This window comes from Tasmannia lanceolata, unplaced genomic scaffold, assembly GCF_043159265.1.
Source record: "Tasmannia lanceolata isolate RefF3 unplaced genomic scaffold, GAP_Taslan_0.1 ptg000023l, whole genome shotgun sequence".
Lineage (NCBI taxonomy): Eukaryota > Viridiplantae > Streptophyta > Magnoliopsida > Canellales > Winteraceae > Tasmannia > Tasmannia lanceolata.
Window position 1 is genome coordinate 15599902 of NW_027518700.1, and position 23586 is coordinate 15623487.

The 23586-nt window shown below is 38.0% G+C and overlaps 1 protein-coding gene across 2 annotated transcripts in view; it reads left to right on the forward strand.

The window, feature by feature from the left end:
* LOC143856582 (uncharacterized) overlaps positions 1-22847 on the forward strand; it is a 37951-nt gene extending 15104 nt beyond the window's left edge. For both annotated transcript variants that reach the window (XM_077366848.1, XM_077366849.1), the window contains 3 exons: positions 11073-11221; positions 22270-22406; positions 22487-22847. In XM_077366848.1, coding sequence (XP_077222963.1) covers positions 11073-11221; positions 22270-22406; positions 22487-22654 — 454 coding nt within the window. In that variant the 3' untranslated portion in view covers positions 22655-22847. The remainder of the gene's footprint in view (positions 1-11072; positions 11222-22269; positions 22407-22486) is intronic.
* The last annotated feature ends 739 nt before the right edge of the window (positions 22848-23586 follow it).

Here is a 23586-nt window from a genome sequence, read left to right on the forward strand (position 1 = left end):
TTGGATACTTGGTTCCGGAAAGTCTTTTAGTCACTTCATAAAAGAGTTTCAAACATTCACAGATTTTCTTTCTCATTTCCCATTCATCCCTAGTAGGTTGGAGCTTATACTAATTATCTAAGTCAATCAGACGCTCAAATGCCTCTTTGAGCTCCTAAGCATCTCGTAGCATCTCATATGTAGAATTTCAGCTTGTGTCAACATCCAAACCCATGCGATTTTTTGTAGTTAATCGAATTTGACTCAATGCAAGAGAAAAAATTTCATCTCTGTATGGAGAATGATTCATATACTTGACACTTTTTCGAATTCCCTCAATTAACCCATGAATGACCTCCATACCCATCACAATTAAATTTACAATATGAGCTGAACACCGAATCTGAAATATGTCACCATTTTGGACAAGTAACCCCTTACCAATAAACCATGATCTAATACCATCCAACATCCCTGCTTTCGCACTAGCATTATCCACTACAATGCTAAATAATTTCTTATCAATGTTCCATTCCAAAATTCGATTATTCAGCCAATCACGCAATCGCTTACTGCGATGCGGATATTCAACAACATGAAAAGAAATTAATTATTTGTGCAACTTCCATTCTTCATCAGTATAGTGACAAGTAACACAAAAATTCCCACGATTTTGATGTTCAGGCGTCCACCCATCAGTAGTGAGACTAACTCTATAGTATATTTTTTCAATTTCTTTATAAATCCTTGCCTTCTCATGATTATAAACGCCCACCAAATCAGTTTTAAGTGTTTCTTAAACGAAATTTATAAGTAGGCATGCATATAAAATCTAAAGCCGAAAGTTCTCATACTCAGCCATAAGAAAATGAAAGTCATATTTTGCAATCATCTTAGCATACAAGGCCCTCTTAATTGCTGGGTCAAATTTATGTATTGCTAATTTGGGAGGTGGATCATCACTATTACTAGTCTTTCCAAGATAATATTGGGTAAGGTCGTTCGTTGGCTTCCTTTTAGGTTACACTTTGAGATGATTCTTCAAATGAGTTGTTCCTTTTAAACTTGACCCACCAAATTTTTTCTTACAATGTGTGCAAGTGGCATCAATAACTCCACCACCCTTTACATCCGTAATCATTTCTATCCATACAACTGATTTAATCTTTCATCGCTTTGGTTCATTTTTAGGATTGGGATCGGAATTGTCAGTGGCAGGTGGAAGAACACTCCCACTAAGAGCATGTTGTACCATGATTAGAAGGTATGGTATTGATACCCGCTAAACTAGGTGTCGTAGCATTAGCGCTACTCGACGTGGGATTAGCCAAATTCTGAGGTTTGGACATTGTTGTAACCTAGCACATCAAGTGCCAAATAAAGAATAAAGGTAGTGCTGACGTAAAAAATGGAGACCAGTATCCGCACTCCAACATCTTACTAATGGCACACTGACATTGTTGTGCACTTTTCTAGTGGGATATCAATTGTTTTAAGAGCTTTATGCTTAACACAGCCACTAACAAAAACCATTGTATCAACTCTACCATGTTTTAATATCTACACTAACACGTCTTGTCTTTTAGCCTTACGGGACTATGAAAATGTCAATACATTTTACAAAAGGCTCAAAAGACAAGTTGGGGTCACCACAATAATTAAAACATGGTTGGGCTGATACAATTTTCTACCAAATCGATAAGAACCGTGCACATAACAAGCCATGGTTGTGTTGATACAATCACCAAAAAAAGGGATTCCAAAGGTGACCTCACATTTAGTCTAGTGATGTTGAAACTGCCATGTTCTAACAATCACACTGATTCACTTGTTTGATTGAAGACAGGGAGATTTAATACAATTATAGAACATGTTATAGTCAGCATCAATGGCCTTCTTCTTGTTGTCAATTTTTTTGTTTTTGAAAACACAGATAAAAGAGAAACCTAAAATAACGATCGAGGAGAAATCAATCATTGGTATGATGAAGCAGAAATCAAACAGAGATCCAAGAACAAAAATCAAAGAAGCCAAACAAAAATCCAAGAAAAAAAAAAACAGAAATCAAAGGGAACAAACAAAATCCAAAAACCCAAATCAAAGAAATCTACGAGCAAATGGGTAATAAGGGGTAATGCAAAGCAAAATTTGAATTAAAGGAAATGCTTATAAACAAGCTCGGATAAAAGTTAGAGCGAGATGAAAAAGTGGGTTACACCTCTCTGTTTGCGCCCTTCTTCTCCAAAAATGAAACCACAGAGACTGATTCCTTCCGTTCTTGCTGAAAAATTGCAATCGGCAAGAGGTGGAGCTTCCCTTTCTAACACCCGTGAACAAAAACCCCAAACCCTTTGTTTTTTTTCTTTTAAACCCTAAGATTTTAACTTGAAAAACCCAAAAAAAATGCGAGAGTTAGGGTCGAGGGAGATTACAGAGAGGTCTGATTGGATTGAGTGGTGGTTGGGTAGCGACGATGGTGGTGAATGGTGATGGAAGGTGGAAGTGGCCCCGGGGAGGTGGTGGCCATTGGTTGTAGAGGTGGTGGATCTGGGTGTGGCTACGGCCAGATGGTGGTGGTGGCAATGGCCGGCTTCTCTTCTCATTTACTCTCTTTTTTACTCTCTCAAACCCTAAAAACCCAGAGAAACGAGAGACCCCCCTTTTGTGTTTTCTTTTGTAGCTCCTTTTATAGCCAAAGGAAAGAAACCCTAATGGGCTTTCAATCTCAGTCTTCCCTTTTAATCCTTGAGGATTTATTTGTTGTTACTTAGTTCACTTATTTGATGATATTATTAATAAGAAATATTAAAAATTATTTTAAAAATAATAAAATGAATCCGGATATCAAATTCGAATACGAATTCAGATATACGGATGTGGATATTAGGGATAAACGGATGTACTTCTCGGATTGAGATGTTAAACGTATTCGATGTACCATTTACCAGATTTGCATCTGCTAAGCGTTGGATCTCTCATAAACGGATTCGGCTAATATCCGCTTGAAACAGATTCGGATAATATTCGCTTTAAACGGATTTGGATGCGGACGGCACTCGAATTTTCGAATATCCATTTACACCCCTAGGGTTACTACGTGGTTCTTTTCTAGCGCTATTAGGATTAAAGATTCGAACGAGGCAGAAGTGCTATCTATTCTGAACGAGGATGAGAGGGATTTGGACAATCTAATAGAGGAAGGTGACTCGGGTAATGTGATCGGATAGATGGATAGAGGAGCCTTTTCCATTAGGGATTCATAGATGCGACTAAAGATATTCTGGACTGGATTGAGGGACAACCCATCATGTTCCAACGTATTTGGCTTTCGGCTAAACATGAAATCGACCATTTGGCCCGAGCTAGAGTTGACATGCCCCGCTTGGAGATCTTTGATTTTCCTCCTACTTGGGTTTTTTGTTTTGTTTTTTGGCTTGTATTTTGACCACCTCGATCCCCTGAGCCTTTTTTGAGTGATAAAGTAGTTGGCACTAAAAACTAAATATATTTTTTACCTTAATAAGAAAAAGAAAAAAAAAATTAACAAATCCGTGAAGCCACACAAAAAATTTCTTCTTTTAATGCAAGACCATGGTTCAAAATTCCCAATCAATATGACCTGTATTGGGTTTCAGGAGTTTCAATATGATTTGACCCCCTATATTGGCATCTACAAAAATCCCACCCATATTTGGTGAATTTTGGTCCGATTGCTAGATCAGTTGTATTGGCCTATATTTGCCATATTACACCATATCAGTCTAAAACATATGATTTCTTGGTTTGATAAAACCACAATTCGTAGCTCTTAATTGTTTTTTGATATTTTCATATCCTTTTTTTAGTGAGATAACTGCAATTCATTGCACAAGAGAAGAAAAATAAAATGGAGTTGGACAAGCGGACACTTCAATAAAGAAATAACATAAAGACAGCAAAACCCATGCAACTCGTATGAGAGTCACAAATCAGATTCTCGTCACGGCTAGAACCCTCTTCAGCAGCTTTTTCCTACTTGATTGCTCAATCACTACTGTTGAGAAATCGTAGGGTTGATCAACGTGCACCAGTCCAGAACTTCAAGATTGAAGTTTTGCTAATCTCCACATACCCATCGACGTCCTTAGAGACCACGTTGTGGCACAAGTCGAAACGCCTTCAACCTCTAAAGCACCATATAAAGAACTTGTGAAAATTGGCAAATTGCTAAGAAGAGCCTGAATCTCAGGCACACTAGAGTCTGTCTTGCCAATAGGGCTGGAGAAGGCCTTGATAGCAGCCACCACATGGTTCCTAAATACACATCCTACCCCCCTCGGGCTCAGGCTGGATTTCCAATCGAGCTACTGATGTGAATCGATGACATCCAAGAGAAAAAGAGACAGAAAGATTAGATAATCAAGGTTGAGATCAAGAAAGAAGGATCATAGAGGTAGAAAGCGATGCGGTTTATGAACCCAACCGAAAAGGGTGAATGAGGAAAGAGGGAAAAGAAGGGAAAATAGAAAGAGAGACCAATGAAGGAGAGAAGAGCAGAGAAAAGAAGAAATTGGAAGACGAGTTTAGGGCTAGAAAATTGACCTAATATGAACGTCAAATCTTTATTCATCCATCATTGCATAGCATCCAAGAAAAGTGCCCTCAGTCTACATATATAAGAAAAGAAAGAGAACTAGAAACTTCTAAAACCCTAAACAAAAAAACTCAAATTTGGACTAAAATCTAAAATACCCTCTAATAACTCGATGACATAATTTTCGTAATACATGTGTGGGGCCTATTTATAATAACACTCGTAACTCAAAGAACTTAAGTGATTTTGGTGGGAAAAGACCATGTTATCCCTCTTATGACTTAATGGACTTAAAAACACCAAAAAGACACTTAAAAATTAGAATATGGGTCCTAGGATGGTCCCCATTGTATTCTCTCGCTTGAAAAGATTTAACCCGGTTGACTATAATGATTTGCATGGCGAGTGAGAGTTTATCGGCTTCAATCCTCGCACAATCTGCAAACGCTTGTCCTTTCCAGCAGACTAAATATTTCCAATGCATAAGATGTTTTGGGCAATTGTGTTGTCGATTGGAATTTGGAAGTAATGTGATCCCAAGGTTTGCCTTCGATGTTCTCCTCGTATCGTGACAGCTTAGGCAAAAGGAACTTTGATTCATTCGTTTCCTTAGATTTGTAGACACTCAGTCGAGTGCTTCCAATTCAGTAGTAAATATTAAGTAGGGATCCAAACACTACGATCTGTGACTTTGTGTGCATGATCTGAATCTCCTATTGACCAAATCGAGCGACTTTCCTCGCCCATGCATGTTGGATGACGGTTGGTGTTCTTTTAATCATCAGATAGTGTTCACGGACTAACTTTTGACGGAACCAACTTTGAAGGATGATTGCCACTTTTTGAATCCGTAAGTAAAGTGAGCGAGCCACTTACTTCCGGAATTATCGTTGGATAACGAGTGCAGTTCTCGTCTGTCTGTCACTTGACGTCGTTCTGCCGGAATTATCATTGGATAAGGAGTGCATCTCTTGTCTGTCTGTCACTTGACGTCAAACACTTTTCACGTTATCAATCCTTGCAAACAAGCAAGGATCTGGATGGCTAAAGTGAGTCAAGTGACTTGTCTCTTGTATACTTGCTGGACCCAATACATTCGCCATACTTTCTTAATCCTCAAACAATCAAATAATTCAATTGCACAAGCTTTGGCTTTCTTAGTTTTCTCTTCTCGAATCATTCTAGCTTGTAGCATTTTGCATTCCCAAAAAATCTTCGGTGTGAACTTTTTAAAAATAGATCCCACATCCAACACCAATGAATGATAGCCAGTTTTCCAATTACACATCGTTTTTGCTTCAATGTTAGCCAATAGCCACCACTCTAAGGCATGCTCGAACAAAGTTCTTCTGGCAATGTAAATCATTTTGTCATCGCCTGGATTTGGTTGCCATAAATATGTCTCTAACGCTTCTACCCAATCAAGACATTTTCGTTCATTAACTCTATAAAATTTTGGCATGTCTCTAATCTTCATACTGTATTGATTGTGATCCATGAGTTGGATACTCCCATCTTATTCTTGCTATCCCAATTAGTCACTCGAACATAGGCTTTGACACCAAATTGATGTCAATCCATGACAGTTAAGAGCAAAAGACAGAGAATAGATAATCAAGATCAAGATCAAGAAAGAAGGATAATAGGAATAGAAAGGGATCGGTTTATGAACCCAACCGAAGAATGGTGAAGAAGGAAAGAGGGAAATAAGGGAAAAGAGTAAGAGAAACTGGAGAAAGAGAGAAGAGAAGATAAAAGAAGAGTTTATGAATTGAAAACTAACATGATATGAAGGTCAAATCTTTATTCATTCCATCATTCCCTGAGGCTACATATATATAAGAAAAGAAAGAGAACTAGAAACTTCTAAAACCTTAAACAAAAAACTCACTTTTGGACTAAAATACCCTCCAATAACTAAATGACTTATAATTTTCGTAATTCATGTGGGGGCCTATTTAAAATACTTCATAACTTAAAAAACTTAAGTGATTTTGATGGAAAAAGACCGTGGCACCCCTCCTATAACTTAATGGACTTAAAAACACCTAAAAGACATTGAATATGTGCCCTAGGATGGTCCCCATAAGCTGCCATCAAAATCCAGCTTGATCAATAGCTAAGGAGACAATTTAGGAGCAGCACTAGATTTTGCTTGTTGCCATAATGCCATGGATTTTCAATTATGTAAGAAGAGGTCTATGGGGTTGCTTTGGTGTAGGATCTGTAAATATTCCATAGTTTCAAGAGACCATAATGATTTCCCATTACTGCCTAAAGGACCGGCTCCCAGATGTCAGATGACAGACTCAATAGATAATGTGAAGGATGAAGATTTGCCGAAGCCCCCCCCACCCCCCCCACCCCCCCCCCCACAATTGCACCCCAAAAAAGCTTGTACGCATAAGGATAATGAAGCAATAGTCATGAGATTCATTGTATGTCTTGCAAAGTCAACAATGACTAGCAATGCGGAAACTCTTATTTTACCTTTTCGTAAGACCGTATCCTCGTATTACCATATCCTACTATTGTTAGTTCAAATCAAATGTCAAACATGCAAAACGAAGTGTTAATCAGATGATTTTGGGATTTCCTTTGTTTTAAGTAAATGATATGATTTCCTCCCTTTTTTCTTGTTTGGGGTTAGCAATAAAATTTCATTGATGTTTGTTATTATATTTGATTATTTTTTAATTTGTCATTCTCTTAGTATCATTTCTTTGGTTTTTGGATTTCATTTTTATTGTATCTCTAGTATTTTTCTTCATCTTCTTTTTATTTACTTTTATTTCCATTATTGTATATTTTAATGTTTATTTGGCATTCTCATTGTTGGAGTATAAAAGATTAAATAACGCCTTCTCCAAGAGCTTAAGCTTTTGGAGTAATTGGTTGATTCACATGGTATCAGAGCAAAGGTCCTAAGTTCAAACCTCCCTGTTAGTAAAAATCGACATGCAATGGCCAACCCAAAAGTGGGGGCCACATGTGCCATGTGTATGCCAACCCAAAAAAAGTAGGGGTACAACTCGGGTCGGGTTGGGTCGGGTTGAGGCCAACCTGAGGAACCCCTTTTTCCAACCCGACTTGATTTCCAACCCGACAAGGTTCAACCCAACCCGATCCGAGGAACCCTTTTTTCAACCCGACCTGACCCGACCCGAGTTCCACCCGACCCGACCTGAGTTTTAAAGCTTACAAAAAACAAATTTCATAAAAAATGTCGGATTTTACTCGGGTCGGGTTGCCGAAACCCTCAACCTTACCCGACCTGACCCAATTTCAACCCGGGTTGGCAAAACTCAACCCAAACCCAAACCCGACCTGACTTTTTTTTTTCGGGTTGAACCCAACCCGAGTTGCACCCCTAAAAAAAAGAGGGGCCACAGGAGGGGCAAGACTCATTATATATGCTTAACTTTCGTTGAGCTGGATCTACACATATCGTTTGATACGAGACATGCCAGATTGATAAATCATTGGTTTTTAGTTAGATGATTTTATTAAAATGTGTATCTACAGTCCGATATTAGCACTGTTCATCCAACACACAACGCACATCAAACCATTTTGTTTGATACATATCGGATTTTGGTGTGTTTTAATACATGCAAGATTTCCAATGTTTGATTTATGACATTCTTTGGTTTAGATTTATGTGCGTAGAATTGTGTCAGTGTACTATTTGAAATTTTGATTATCCATCTTCTCATTCTACTATGTTGGTTCTATGCTACTTTTATTTAAGTTTATCTGGTGTTGTGCAACTTATATTAGTATATTACTTTTTTGAAAATTATATTAGTATATTACTTATTTACATGCTTATATTGTCCATTGCTTTAGGTGTGTTAAAGTATAAAAGATTAAATAATAGATCAGTTTTACTTTCTGAATCTTCAAAAAAAATAAAAAATAACGCCTTCTCCAACAGCTTAAGCTTTTGGAGTAACTGGTAGTTTCACATGGTATCAGTGAAGGTCCTCAGTTCAAACCTCCTTGATAGCAAAAATCCACATGCAATGTCCAAACCCAAAAGAGGGGCAACATGTGTCACGTGTAGGCCAACCCTAGAAAGCGGGGCCACACTTGAGGGGGAGTGTTAAAGTATAAAAGATTAAATAACGCCTTCTCCAACAGCTTAAACTTTTGGAGTAACTGGTAGTTTCACAAGGTGTTCACTTGCTTATGGACTTCTAGTTCTAGTAGTAGATCATGGAACTTGATAGACAAGTAGACATTACAGGCTCGGCATCAGAATCATTATAAATCACATGAAAGCTATCAAACATTGATATTTCTATATTATCTTTTTTTACTAAGATAACAAGTTTATTAAAAGAGAAGCAAAAGATTACATAACAACACCAGGGGCCAGAGGTTGCCCTATACACACGTCAGTCATAAACACTCCATTTTTTAAAAAACCTATCAGCTAGATCATTTTCACCCCTAGAAATATGAAAGCAAGAGATATTGTGTCCTCTACATCTGTCCACAATCTTACCAATGACAGACACTAACCTCCAAGGGCAACACTCCTTATTTTTCCCAAGTGATAGCAATGATAAACTGAAACCGAAAGTACATTGAATCAGATTTTACAAGATTTCCCCGAAATTTTGCCAATTTCAACCGAAATTTCGCCAATTTCAACCAAAATTTCGTTTTTCACCCTTAAATTTAATTTTTCACACTTATTTACACATCTTTTACCGAAATATTAAAGATTTCCACTGAATTTAAAAAATTTCACTGAAATTAAAGATTTCCACTGATATTACCGAAATTTCCACCAAATTTTTGTCAAAGTTTTCCATGATTTCGTCCAAAATTTCCACCGAGCCGAAACCAACATTTAAAACCTTGCTTTCAAGTTTGTACTTGAAGATAAAGAATCCAGTAAGTAGAGCCCCGGCCTCGGGCTATTTTGAGTTTGCCTTGCTAATTGGGCCTGAATATGTATGTAAAATCACACCCTTTTCAACCCTAGAGATCCCACCAATACCCACATGACTTTGGTTTCCCGTCGAACACCCGTCTAAGTTGTACTTGATGGTGTCAGCTAGTAGGGGAATCCATCTGGAACAAATCTCTTCCTTTGGGATCTTACTCCAAAGAAGCTCCTTCCACTTTCTTAGGAAGACAGAGTGAGATGGCCCCGAAACTCCTTTTTAGTAAGGGCCCAATTGCAATAAGCATCTGAAATATCTAGAATCAATCAATTCTAGAAAATGTGCTTTGCCTTCGAAAGTTCTTGTGTTTCTCTTCGTCTCCATATTGTCTGAATAGATATTTGTAAATAAATATGTCAAAAATCATTAAAAATAAAAGTAAACAGGGAACTGCGATGGAAACCGTGTATTGATTTGAGCAGTGAACCATATGCCAATGAGGTCAATATTTAAACCTTCTATATGACATGATTCAATATATACTTGGGGAACTTGATGTGAAAATTTATTCTATTCCTGCTTATTATTTAAGTCTGCATGGTTTACTTGGCTAAGGGTGGTGTGAGGAGAGAGGGGCTCTTCGTGGAGCAATCTCTGCCTCCATTATAAATACGTTTATGTTCATATCTATATTATTCTCTTTTTATGGTTTCTTCATTGTTTCGAAAAAAGCTTGGTCTAATTTTTTAAGTTCGGCATTATTAATGTTGACGGTAATTTTTTGCATGACATTAGTAAAAGTAACTATTTACTTCATGTGTGGTGCAATTATGGAGCATAGGGAAAAGATTATTGAGTCTCGTACACCCTTCTTTATTAACTAGTGTACAATCATTCTATGGTTCCAATCTCTTGATAATAACCATTACAGTAATACACATTGAGTTGCTATCTTCTTGGCCTTTTGAATGGCCTTCTTTATGAATATTAGGTAGTTAAATGATTGTGATGGGTACGAGGATCCTATCAGTCTTTTGAAATCTAGACAGGTATCACTGACATGGGTTGAGTCACTTTGCCGTCCAATGACACCAAGGTAAATATTGGCGAACTAGATATTCCTTGGTGCTACATCTACAGGAAGCTTGATGCCATTGGATAAAGCCAAAATCTCATCTTTAATTGTATTAGCACAACCAATCAGCAGAACATACATAACCAAATATTAATCCTCTTGACCTGGGACCTTGAGTATTAAGTGAGGAGAATCTTCCACAGGACCTACCCAAAAAAAAAAAAAAACAGTATGGCCCACATGTGCCCATCTAGTTCTCCAATAGCTGATCAATCCACAGGCCTCCATCTAGTTCTCGAATAGCTGATCAAGGGACTCCCCAGTCCCCACTTACTATTCTTTGATAGCTTATACGCAACTGTTTCTTTTGAATGATCCAACGCACTATTTAATCTAGAGATCTTTTTGTTTTTACTTTTTAATGTAGATGAATAGAGCTTTTATATGCTAATGCAATATCAGAACTTTTCTGAAATTTTGTTGTTCATGAAGTTAGCTTTATCTGGTTCAGTTATGTATCATTCTAATGTGTCATATTGTATTTCAGGAGATATGCAGCATTATATGTCAGTAAACACATCTTGGCATGTGATGGAGAGATTGATGAGCTTGTTGGTCACACTTATTTATTTCTAAAAGAGCAACTTGAGCTTTCAACTATGCCTCCTTTTGGGATTCTTCGTGGAACCATTATTGGTTTGCTTTCGTGCTTCATATCAACCATTTTTCTTTATATTAATTTTACTATGCATGTAATTATGATGCAAGTGAACTGTTAGAAATCCACCAAAAGTAGAAAACTTGCTTAAGAATTGAACATCCACTCAGATAATCAAATAGATCTTCACAGACAATGCTAGAGAGAGAGAGAGAGAGAGAGAGAGAGAACGGCAATTGATTTGATCAAAAACATTATCATCATAGGGTAAAACCCAAGATCCAGTAGGGAAAACACGTAACTTTCCATTAACCTCCTCAAAAGTACATCAAAATTCAAAACTTCATATTTATAGTCCCAAGACACCTTAAAATCATAATTTAATCCTAAACATGGGTATAAGATCAATTTTAGCCTTTAGATCAACCTAAATAAGCCTAACTTCTACTTTAGAGCAGTCCAAAATAAAATAAGAAAGTTTATTACAGTTCTTTGCATAACTACCAAAAAGCCTTGAAGAAGATATGTTTGAGTCACAAAACTCGTTACTGAACAGACATCTCTGATTGAGGGAATGTGATTTTGGACTTTCTGATTGAGGGAATGCACTTTTTTTTTTGGTGATTTTTATGCAAAGTAGCATAGTTAATGAACTTGTGTCACAAAACTCATTACTGAACAGCCATCTAGTGTTTTGGACTTTCTGATTGAGCAAATGGGATTTTTTATGTGATTTTTGTGCAAAGTTGCATAGTTAATGAACCCCATTTGCCTCTTCGGTATTTTGCACATAAAGCTTTTAGCCCCTCAATCTAAGCTTACTGAGATCATGGGAAAGAAAACAGAGAAAGAAAAGATCATGGTGAACCCAATGTATATTGGGCATGTGGCATTTTGAGTTTTTTGGGTTTACTTGTGTTAATCTACTAATCTGTGTCAGAATTCAGATTCGCGTGTTGGGATCCGATACGGATTCAAGGTGTCGGATTCGGCAAACCCCCAAAAGTAGGATTCCTGGATTCGGTAATTTTTATTAAATAAAATAAAAAATAAAAAGTTAATAATTTATATATATATATATATATATATATATATATATATATATATAGAGAGAGAGAGAGAGAGAGAGAAGGGTTCCTGAGGTTGACCTCATATAGCTTATATGAGGTGGCGCTCACAAAACGTAAGGGGGCACTTTGTTAGGATGATCCAAAGCATTCATTTGAAATGCCCCAGCATAGATAGGGTGCGTAACAAAAATTAGCTCCATTGGATCATCCTAACCCATCCAAAAGTGGAGGGCAAAATGGATAGACACTTTTTGCCCACAAATCTGCCCATTTTTCCTCCACTTTTGGAGGGGTTAGGATGATCTAATGGAGCTGATTTTTGGTACACACCCTATCTATGATAGGGCCTTGCAAATGAATGCTTTGGATCATCCAACCAAAATGGGCGCCATATGTTTTGTGAGCGCCACCTCATATAAGCTTATATGAGGTTAACCTCAGGAACTCTATTCTCATATATATATATTCATGAAAAATTTGAGCGTGGAGTGTCGAGGCATTCGGATTTTATTAAGAAAGTTGAGGAAGGGGGTCTATGTTCGTGGGTGTAGGGTCAAGACGCCACCTAAGAATAAGCCTAGGACCTTTGATTGACTATGATTATAGGCTAAGATCTAACCAAATCTCTAAGTCTTGACAAGTTACGTGGATGGAAGATGTTAGGCAACATCTACGCCCAGGAAATCCTTGTCTTGTACATCAGATCTGCTAATTAGAGGAGTCTCAGATTCAAAATTTCTGAAAATCTCAGATCAGAAGACTATTTTCTGGATTTCGTACGTTTCTTGAATTTTTGTACGTTTTTATATTTTCGTACGTTTTTTAGTACATTTTGAAATTCAGATTTGGATTTCGAAAATTCACAGGAAATTCAAATTCGTACGAAATTAAACGTACGCAAATTCCAAATTAATTCATACAAAATTCCAGATTTCCAGAATTTTGCACAATTCTCTGGAATTTCTGAGATCCCTAGCAGTGATTTCAGGGGTTCTTTAGAACCTAATCGCTACTGAATTACCTAACGGATCTCTTAAAATTTTGAATTACATTGAATTCTCTTATAGATCTATGGGAATTATGGAAGAATCTCCTTAATTCTCATGATCTTATATGAGAATTCTCTGTAATGCAAAGAAAACAGTAGATCTCATGCTTGAAAACTGAAAAACTAGATCTACTTTGTTTTCCCCTAATCTAGGCTAAACTATGCTAAGAATTCAAAAGAAAACAATGTATGAAAACCTGTGTTGGAGAAATTCCGGCAATCTTAGCGAATTACGGTGATCTAAGTGGCGGCGCTCCAGTCCGTCAACTATCATCTCCGGTGATCTTGGCTGAGAATTCGACAGAGGAGATCGGAAAAGGCATTTAGAACCTTGATCTTCCTCTGGAATTCCTCCGGCAAGAATTTCGGTTGGCTCCGGTGAGATCTTCCTCTCTCTTTCTCACAAGGGAAGGAATATCCCAAGATTTGGAGAATTTTGAAAGTGGATTTCTCCTCCCTAAATATACAGAACTAGGGCCTATTCATAGGCACAAATGAGAGGGAAAATTCCCGCCTAAGAAGTACGGGTACTCTCCGGAGGCCCACACACCTGTATCAGGTGCGTATCGGGTGTGGGTACTCTTTGGGTGCGTACCGGGTATGCACCCAAACTGCAAACAAAACGAAAATCCAGTTTGGGGGTTTGGGTAAGTTTTGGTTTCGTACGAACTAAATTTCCGTACATGTTGATTTCGTACAAACTGGGTTTTTTCGTATGAATTGGATTTTTGTAAATTTTGAAACAAATTTTGGTACTTCTTTTTCAAGGCTTCGAAATTAGCAGTTTACACTGGTTTCTTAGCTCAATCTCAAGGATCACAGGTATGAAAGCTCAGGTCTATAATTGCAATCTTGGTTTGGTCAAATTTGTACCGAGTTTGGGGGTATTTTCTGGATAAAAAACGTATGAGCTAGGAATTTTCCACTTTTAGTGCCTACAATAGACCATAATTCTGCTAGCCAGAGAGTGCTGAAACTTCCCTGTTCTATGGAGATACAATATCACAAGGATACGTATTATCCCCCCAGACATGGATTCATCATCGGGACTATCATCGTGCCAAACTACCATCAGATCTTAGCAAAAATGGGGTGTCTACAGATGCCCCTCTTTGACAGAGGATGCGAAGCATATGAATGGCAAAGCAAAAGAGACAACAACATTTTGACAAGGAGGACTGACAATAGGGTGCAAGTTTCTCGAATCCTAGGGATTGGTACCTCTTCAAGAACTCTTGTTGTCAGGTCATCAAGCGGAAATCTCTCGTTGACACTTAAAAGTTAAAACAACCTTAAAATATTAAAAATCAAACAACAACTAGATGGGTCCTTAAAAGACTTCTCTCCAAACTAGTTGCTGAGGAAGAAGTAGAGAGATTGGGTCCTACAACGGAAATCTCTCTCCAATCATTGATTTTGAAAACAAGCAGCCAAGCAGATCCTTGAGAACTCCCTCCTTGCCCTCGTACTGCTAGGAGAATTAGACGGGTTAGATCCCCGAGTCGGAAATTCCTCACTGACCACTGGATTTTGAAAATTTTGATTCAAAGCATGAAGACAGCAGAGCGGGTCCTTGAGGAATTCCTCCTCTTCGTTAAGCTGCTGAATGAATTAGGTCTTAGGATGTGGAAATCCTCACTGATAAAATGAATCGGGCCTTGGGATGTGGAAATCCTCACCGAACAATTTCAAAAACATTTTCACCGTTTTGGGGAATAGAAAAGAAAGCTAGTTTTGAAAATTTTATAACATAAATCATTCTTTTCAAAACCCACAAACAAGAAGCATTTCCCTGAACTACGTTCGACCTGATCCCAACTTTACGGGGGTACGTAGGGAGCTTGGTTGTCTGGGTATGGTCGGAATTTTGCAAAGCAAACCTAGGTCCTTTCTTTTGGAACCCTAACCTACCAGAAAAGTACTTCCGGTATACAAGGCTAAGGTTCATAGCAGAAAAAAAACTTTGAAGTCTGAAGACTCGCTAGGTCGAAAACCTGTAAGGGCAACCTAGGCAAAAATTAGGGTCATTCACCCGCTGAGCTAAAAGCCCGTAAAGGCAGCTCAGGCAAAAGTTAGGGTGCTAACCTGCTAGGTTGGAAATATGGAAAAGTGACCTAGGCAAAAGTTAGGGCAAGCGGTCCGCCAAATCTAAGACCCAAAAGGGCGATTTGGTCAATTGGAATTGACGATCCACAAAGACACGTTTGGTGAAACATTCAAGGCAAAACATTCAAGTTGACAAGAAACCTCCGGGCATCCCGAAGCCCTTGAATCATAGTAGTCTAAGGCAACTTCTTCTGACATCCTGAAGACTAGGGGCATCTTCCCCTTGGATTATGTTTGGTCTACTCTTGATCTCAAAGGAGATACATCGACATTTTGGCGTACACAAGGGCAGTTGATTCAGTATTGATCCATGCTCTTTGGGGAATACCTGCGTGATGTGCTAGGATAAAGAGAAGACTATTGGCTTGTATACCTAAATTCATGAGGAAGAAAATGAGAAGGAAAATGATAGACCTGTTAAGCAAAAATGGCTAAGGTTAATTCATGCTCAGAAAAGAGAGCAACTTGGGTAAAAGCTAAGGTCAATCCCAAGAAATTTGGATAAAAGCTAAGGCAATCTTCTACAACTTCAAGTGACATCAAAGATGTTTTGAGAGAAAGGGCGGCTACTCTGATACAACTCTATTTGTCGGATGATGCATCGATGAAACCCTTAGACTAGGGGCATTAGGACTGAGCAATCCAATGATGCGGATGGTGTATCTTTTTCGTCACTCCCAAGAGAAGAATGGAAGTGTTGAAACTATGGTTAAGTTGAATCCATGAAAGCTAAACAACCACATTCAACACATTAATAATGAGCTACCATTATCATTTCATAGTTGTTTTAAAGTGTAAAATCTCTCCAACTTTCAGAAGTCTCCTTTATAGAGTTCTTGCACTCAATTCCAACTTTCAGAAGTCTCCTTTAAAAAGTACCTGCACTCAATTCTCAAGTAAAGGTCAATCCTTCATGGCCTATCTAGTTTCTCAAGTTTTGTCTACAAGTCTTCCAAGTTCAAAATCAGAGACATTCTCTCGTCAAGTGTCTTCCAATAATATCTCCTATAGCTGACTTGGTCTCTCGCAGGGAGGCAAGGGTTCACTTTCCCAGGTCAGGGAGAATGTGTCAAGGACTCTTGCGGAAAGGGAATCACCCACATTATCGGTCAAATCTGATGGCTTGTAGTATCTGAAGAAAAAAGAGAAGAAAAAAAAGACCCGCTAAACTGAAAACCCGAAAGGGCGGTTTAGGCAAAAATTAGGGTCATCAGCCCGCTAGATTTCGAAAGGGTGGTCTAGGCAAAAGTCAGGGCTATTCAAGAAAATGAATGAGAAACTTTCCTCAGATCAAGGGATCCGATGTGTTAAAGACAGCTCATTTTTGACATCTGCCTAAAAGGTTCTTCGACCAGGGGCATGCGTATGTGATGCATTGCAAGCTTAAATGAAGATTCAGAGAAAATCTTCAAGACTTCACCATGGCAGAAGAAAAGGGTTACAAATCATCTCTCAACAATCATCTTCTTTAAATCTCAGCTTATCCAAATTCTAGACAGGGACATCGCCCATCCAGTTTCCATGGCTATATAGCCCTATTTGTCGTCCAAATTCCTAAACAAGTAGAGTGCTGTCTCATATCTTGAACCAAGGAAGACCCAGCCTCAATTTGCTATCCTTTTCGTATGCTTGAGTACAGATCCCGAGTGTGGAAAAGGAACAATGGAAATCAAATGACTTACATCCTAAAATAGGAATACTGGCACAAGGAGTCTAAAAAGCAGCACAAAATCATCGATCTCAACCTAAAATATGTATATATTTTTTGAAAAGTGACACATTTCATTAATATTCAGATAGCAATCGGGACCAGGAGTCCTAGCTTGCAATACAAAATATTAAGGCGAATTGGCACGGGCATACCCGAGACCAATTCAAAGGTAACCAAAAACCAGAATTTACAGTAGATAAGTTGTTTGATTAGAAAAGCTCATCTTCAGCCGATCAGGCAGCTCCCAGCTTTGACAAAACGATCGAAGTTAAAATTCAATTCCAAATCCTATGAAACATGATCTTTCAAGCTCTAGGTCAACTTGAGTCAATTTAGCTATCAATTCAATCTCGAATACAATTGGAGGGGTGTCCTGTAAAGTCCAATTGTGTTGTTCTCAATAGTTAGATACATTGCCGCAGTTCCGTCTAACTATTGATTCCTTTCTAATTGTTAGTATGGTGAGATGCCTTGCCACATGCCCATCTAACTATTATTTCTTTTGAGGGATAGCCGGTGGGTCTGGTTCCTCTTCCCAATAGATAGCTGCCTTGCCACAATTCCATCTAACTATTGATTCCTCTCCGACAGTGATACATTGTCACAGGTACGTCTAACTGTCAATTCAAACCATTCTTAAAGCAATTGGGGTGAAAGAGTCCCGTGAATTCCAATTATTTAATCAAATTCAGTTAAATCCTACCTCTTCTAGATGGTTAGTGTAGTGAGAAATCCCCACCAGGGATCCTTCTAACGGTCAAATCTTTTCCACTGATGAGATCATTCCTTTCTGAGAAACGGTCGGTGAGAAACTTCCAACTTGGGAGTCAGACCCATCTCAATTTTATTCAATCATGTCTTGAGGGATGGTCAGTGAGAAACTCCCAATCCAGGAGTTCGACCTATCTCTGAAAATTGATTATCCAATCATTTCTTGTGAGATGACCAGTGAGAAATTCCAAGCTTGGGGTTCTAGTCTCTTTTCTCCGACGGATAGTGTGGTGAGAAGTCTCATGTGACCCACCTATCTGTTGGACCTTTTAAAGCTTTTCAAAATATAAGTGAATGGTTAGAAAAGCACCATCATGGTTAAAAGCTTTCATTTTTCTCAAGGTTAGTTTACCTTGATGATTTTCCCCAAGCAGAGTAACATGTTTTCAAAATTTATCGGCGAGGATTTCCACATCCCAGGACCGATTCATGTAATAGCTTAGTGAAGGAGAGGAATTCATCGAGGACCAACTTTGCTATCTTCAAACTGTCACGCTCAAATTGGGTTTGCAATGGATTTTTCAATTCAGGTTTTTATTTTTATGAGGTTTCTTTCGGCCGAAGATGGCCTTCCAGTATTCTGGTATAGAGTTTCTTTGAATTGATCAAACTTCATTGGCTTTGTGTTTTTCTCTCTTTTTTTATCCTTGGAGTCTGACGGCTTTTCCAAGCATGACTTGCTCCATCAGGTTGATTTTGAGTAATCCCTTGTATTGAGACACCTGCTTGGCATTCCTCTCATATCAATCCTTTCATGGTATAAGATCCTTGTAAAACTTGATGTGCCTTCAATCAAGTTTTGAAAATATCTGGATTTTAAGATTTTATCAATCAAGACTGCTTTTATCCCGCACATATGGTACTAGCGGAAATCTCGATTGACATCTTGTACATTTGATGGCTCATTCTTCAACATATAGGTATGATTTGATTGGAAAAGACTCTTGATAACTCTGATGATTTCTTCATCATTTTCATGAGGTATTTGATCCAGACATCCATGCACAATGTGACCATTCTCTCTTCTGAACTGGAGCTCGTGACATTGTTCCTGTTGAACTTGATTACCGATTTTGAAGCCAAACGTTATGGCGTTTCCCTAAATATGTACGAATCTGTTCCTGTTGAACCGAGAAGACTCGCAGTCTTAGCTCAAAGTAATTGGTCCCATTAGTTCTACTTGGCAAAATATCTTTTTTGCTGAGTTATTTGGTAAATTTGGTGTCCAAATCTTTCTTGTCTCAATTTCCTCTAACCATACCCCTAGTGTTTGGAATAACATCTTAGAAATCCCTTAGCTGGTTTATCATTTCCTCACGTTCCTTTGAGAATGAGGCTTTTCGGATTCGAACTCCTTTAAGTTGAACTTCAACGCTGAGATTGATGGCTTTAGTTTTCATCCATGATAAGCCTGGCATGACCTTATTCTTCCTTTTTGGTAGAATTTCATCATTATTTTCTTCCTCCGAAGAGGGTTTGTTTTGAGCCATCATTATCAATTCCATGATTGCAAACACAACTGGAGATTATTGTGCCTTAGACAGCAATGAGTTCTAGGGAAAATCCCTTTGGAGGAGCCTTTTAGGTGCAAGGAAAGATCCTTAAACTCAAAGAGTGTTCTGGATATGCATCGACCATTTGGGTGGAGTGAGTGGTCTAGCTCAGGTGATGGTGATCGTCCCCCATGAAGCTCTTGTGACTTACCACTGGTGAGGGATGCTGAGGCAATGGTTAACTCGCAACTTTGGAGATCAGGGAACCCTTTAACCAATGTGGAGAACTTCCACTAAAGATTAGGGATAAACTCCCATGACGTTTGGATGTGAGAAGATAACTTGCATGCATGAGACATTGATACCTTGAAGAATGTAGAAAGGATGTCTGACATGGTAGTTTTGCTGCTCAGATCCTGTTATTTTGGGTGTGGAAGGGAGGAGGCAAGGTTCAGTACATGGGTCGTCGAACTCTAGCCACACACGGGGAAGCTGTTTCCAGTGATGGGAGGGAAGAGGAGATTCTTTGTCAACAATTGCCACTCAAGATTCCAGCAACAATGTGATTGGCGATAGTTATGATTGGAGGGATGGATGAGAGATGCTAGGGTTTAGAATGTGAACAATGGAAAGGAGTTTCGGCGTGGGAATGGAGATGAGAGCAAATCAATTTTCTTGAGATCCTCTGCCACTAAATAAACATCCGTGCACATAAACATCTCTCTCTTCCAAAGAAAATCCCATTTACGATTTCCCACACTATGTCTTTGCCTCCATTAAAGATAAACAATTAAAATTTCATAAAGTTCTCCATCTCTTTATTTAAGACGAAAATCCCTTAAATTTCAGAAAGTTCTCTCCCTCAAGCCCATTTATGTCTCTTCATTAATGAGAAAACCCACTTAAATTTCAATGTCTCTCATAGCCGTGAACGATCATATACAACATAGTCACTGAGGGGAAAAGAGAACAAAGATATTGTTGTGGGGAGGAGAAAATGAGGAAGATAATGGCTGCTCGGGAATGTGATGACGAAGATGAGAAATGGATAGGAAATGATGATTTTGCCCATATCTCTTAGTTTACAAAAGCATAATGAATTAGAGTATTTTTGGCTAAAAAGTTGGATAGGATGCTGATATGTCTGTCAAGCGGGACATACTAGAGTGTGTGTGCGTGCGTGCTTTTTCTCGTTTATCTTTTTCACTAGTTAATATGGTTATGAAAATTTTCGGATTCTAATGGAAAGTATTTGGTGGTTGATAGAAAGAAAGGTTATGTCTTCACTTTGATGGTATTTAATATCCACAAGTTTTTTTTAACCTAGAGTTTATCATGGAAGTTGGAACCCGTGGCAGTACCTTAAATTTTATTAATAAGGATGAAAGATACAAGGGGAGGACATCAAACCTTACCTCTAACCCATCATAATACCAGAAAAATATTACAGTGAATCTGCTTTCACCCAAAAAGAAACAACATTGCTTATTGCAAATATAAGGAATACACAGTTGGTTGCATCTATGAGCTCCTCTAGAATCCTTTGTTAGGCTAGGCTAGCCAGATCCCAAAAGACTGAATTTGTGCTGGTGTCGCAAGCATACTTTGTCAAATTGTCTGCAACAAGTTACCTTCCCTGCAGATACAGTGATAACAAATTCCATAGCAGATAATTTTTTTCCTTATTTCTTTTAATATATAATTAATACGCCATGGGGATCTGTTATTACCTTAATGATATTTACTAGGACCAGGATATCAGATTCATTCCATATTCTTTTAATACCAAGAGTCACACTCTAGCAGAGCCCATCTCTCATAGCTCTTGCTTCAATCAACATATTAGTATGCTCGTTGCAAGTGAGAGAAAGCAAATATTAACTTGCTCTTATGATCTTTGATGACACCTCCATCATTACCAGGGTTGCCTCTTACCACACCATCTACATTTGCTCCAGGATGTTGCCACCAGGTCTTCTCCAGTAAACCAAAGAAGATTTTCTGGATGGAGTCATTTATTTTAATTTTTATCTGCTCCAGCGATAACCTTTCCATGAAGTTGCATTTGGAGGTTGTTTTATCATTATCACTTAGTTTACTAAGCTATAATATGATTTTATTTTTGATCTGGTTAGCTTGGATCATTTGGTTTCCCATCCTTCTTTTATTTCTTTCAAGCAAGATTTCCCAAATAATGATGGATGGAGCAAGTTTAACAATATTATTAAATGTTGAATTGCCTATCTTAATTTTTTCATGCCATGATTGTATTGGGTTATTAATAGATTGGCTAGGGATCAAATTGATGTTAAAAATTCAAGAAAAGAAATTCCTAAGATTGCTAGCCAAATCACTTTCTATAAAGAGGTGTTTCAGATTTTCATAATCACCTTTATTACAAAATTTATATTTGGAAGCAATCTGAATATTTTTGTCCTTAATGCGGTCATCGACAGGCACAACTTTATTAAGTTTCCATATGAAAATGCCAATCTTTGTTTTTGTTCCATAAACTCTTAAACTAGGTATGAGTACAGTGATTGTTCCCTAACAAATTCCAAGCAGATTTAATAGAAAACTTCCCATCATTATTGGGGCACCAAATAATGTTAACTAGGGTTCTTCCAAACATGTGAGGCCTTAATTCATGTGGAAACCGAAGGATTGGTACAGTTATAATGAAGTAATCTCTTTTTGGAATAGAATGGAAAAAACTTTTGAAGGTCTTAGGCTCTAATCTCGTTTTAATTTGCTCGCTTTGCTTATTATGGATTGGAATGTTTATTATGGTTCTCTTCTGTTAAATATGGTGGGATTTTCTTTTTCTGTAAAATGTTATTCATGTAATTACATGGATTAATTTGAGACCCTTGTCTTCTTCAAACAGATCAGTTCATTGCATGTGGAAAATCAAGAGATATAGCTCATGAGCTTGCTACACAGATCTGGCTAGCTGTTATCAACAATTTAGAAGAAAATGAACACACTTTTCTATTGCTCAAACATCTCGCGCAAGAGAGAGATGTAAGCATTATCATCTTACACTGTATTTGTAGTGTCGTCTTATTACAAAAGTACAATATTCAATATTTCATTTCTCTTAGGTTTTCCTTCCATACCCATACTCAAGATCATACGCAGTCCAATGGCGGATATTTGAGAAGCTCTTCACAGACTTCCGTGATTGTTTCGATCTCGCTGATTACTATGATGTGTTGGCATATGCAAAACACAAGTTTCAAGTAATACCATCCACTTGGTTAGGTTACTAGCCTGTAACATATCTTGTTGTATTTGATTATTTGATTATATGTATATTTGGATAAACCATGTGCCTGTCTCTAAAACTTCTTGATCGGGCGGTATAATGGTTTCAGAATTCTGCAGCTTACAGTTGCAGAGGTTAACTGTATATAAGATTGTAGATAATTGCGATTTCTAAGTACATATTTCTCTTCTAATTTAGTCATTTTCTTAGCCTAGATATCATGATTGAGATGTACTTTCTTGCATTTTAGCGATTAACTTTTGGTCTATTGTTCCTTTTGGTGTGGGCTTGGTTATTCGGAAAGAAAGGAATTTATATTATTTTTGAGGGTGAACCGGGCTTCTTACCACCGATTCCTAGCAAAAGTGCATGCTTTTAGAGTGATGTTTATATGGCAATGGCTGATCATGCTGTGATCTGCCTTCTTTACAAAACAAGAGATTCTACTTAGTTTTGCAGCCCTGAATTTGGCAAGCTTTTCTTGAGTTTTTTTTTCTCCCTTCTGCCTCTGCCATTGATCTTTGTCAGTGCCGTCTATAATGACTGACAAATCAAAAACTTTCAATTGATATTTTCTCTGGTCATCATCTCACAAAAATTGATACTTTAGGTCATGTTTGAAAACCATTAATTATTGTTCCATCAGAAGTTACTTTCTCAAGTGGTGAGAGAGATGGCTTGGCTTAGGGGTTTGTCTTGTCATTTGGGTGTCACATTAGCAAAACTTCATGTTTGATTGCGAATATAGTGTATTGAAATTCCTGGAGACTCCAGGGGTGTGTCTAGTTAATCATTGCATGTCTGGTGATGTATGATCCTTGTCCCCTTCCTCTAATATCCAAGCTCAAAACCACAAAAAAGGTGGAATTTTTCTTGGATTTATTGGGAATGATGCTCTCTCGCCATTGCTGATGACACCCCTACCACTACTCTACG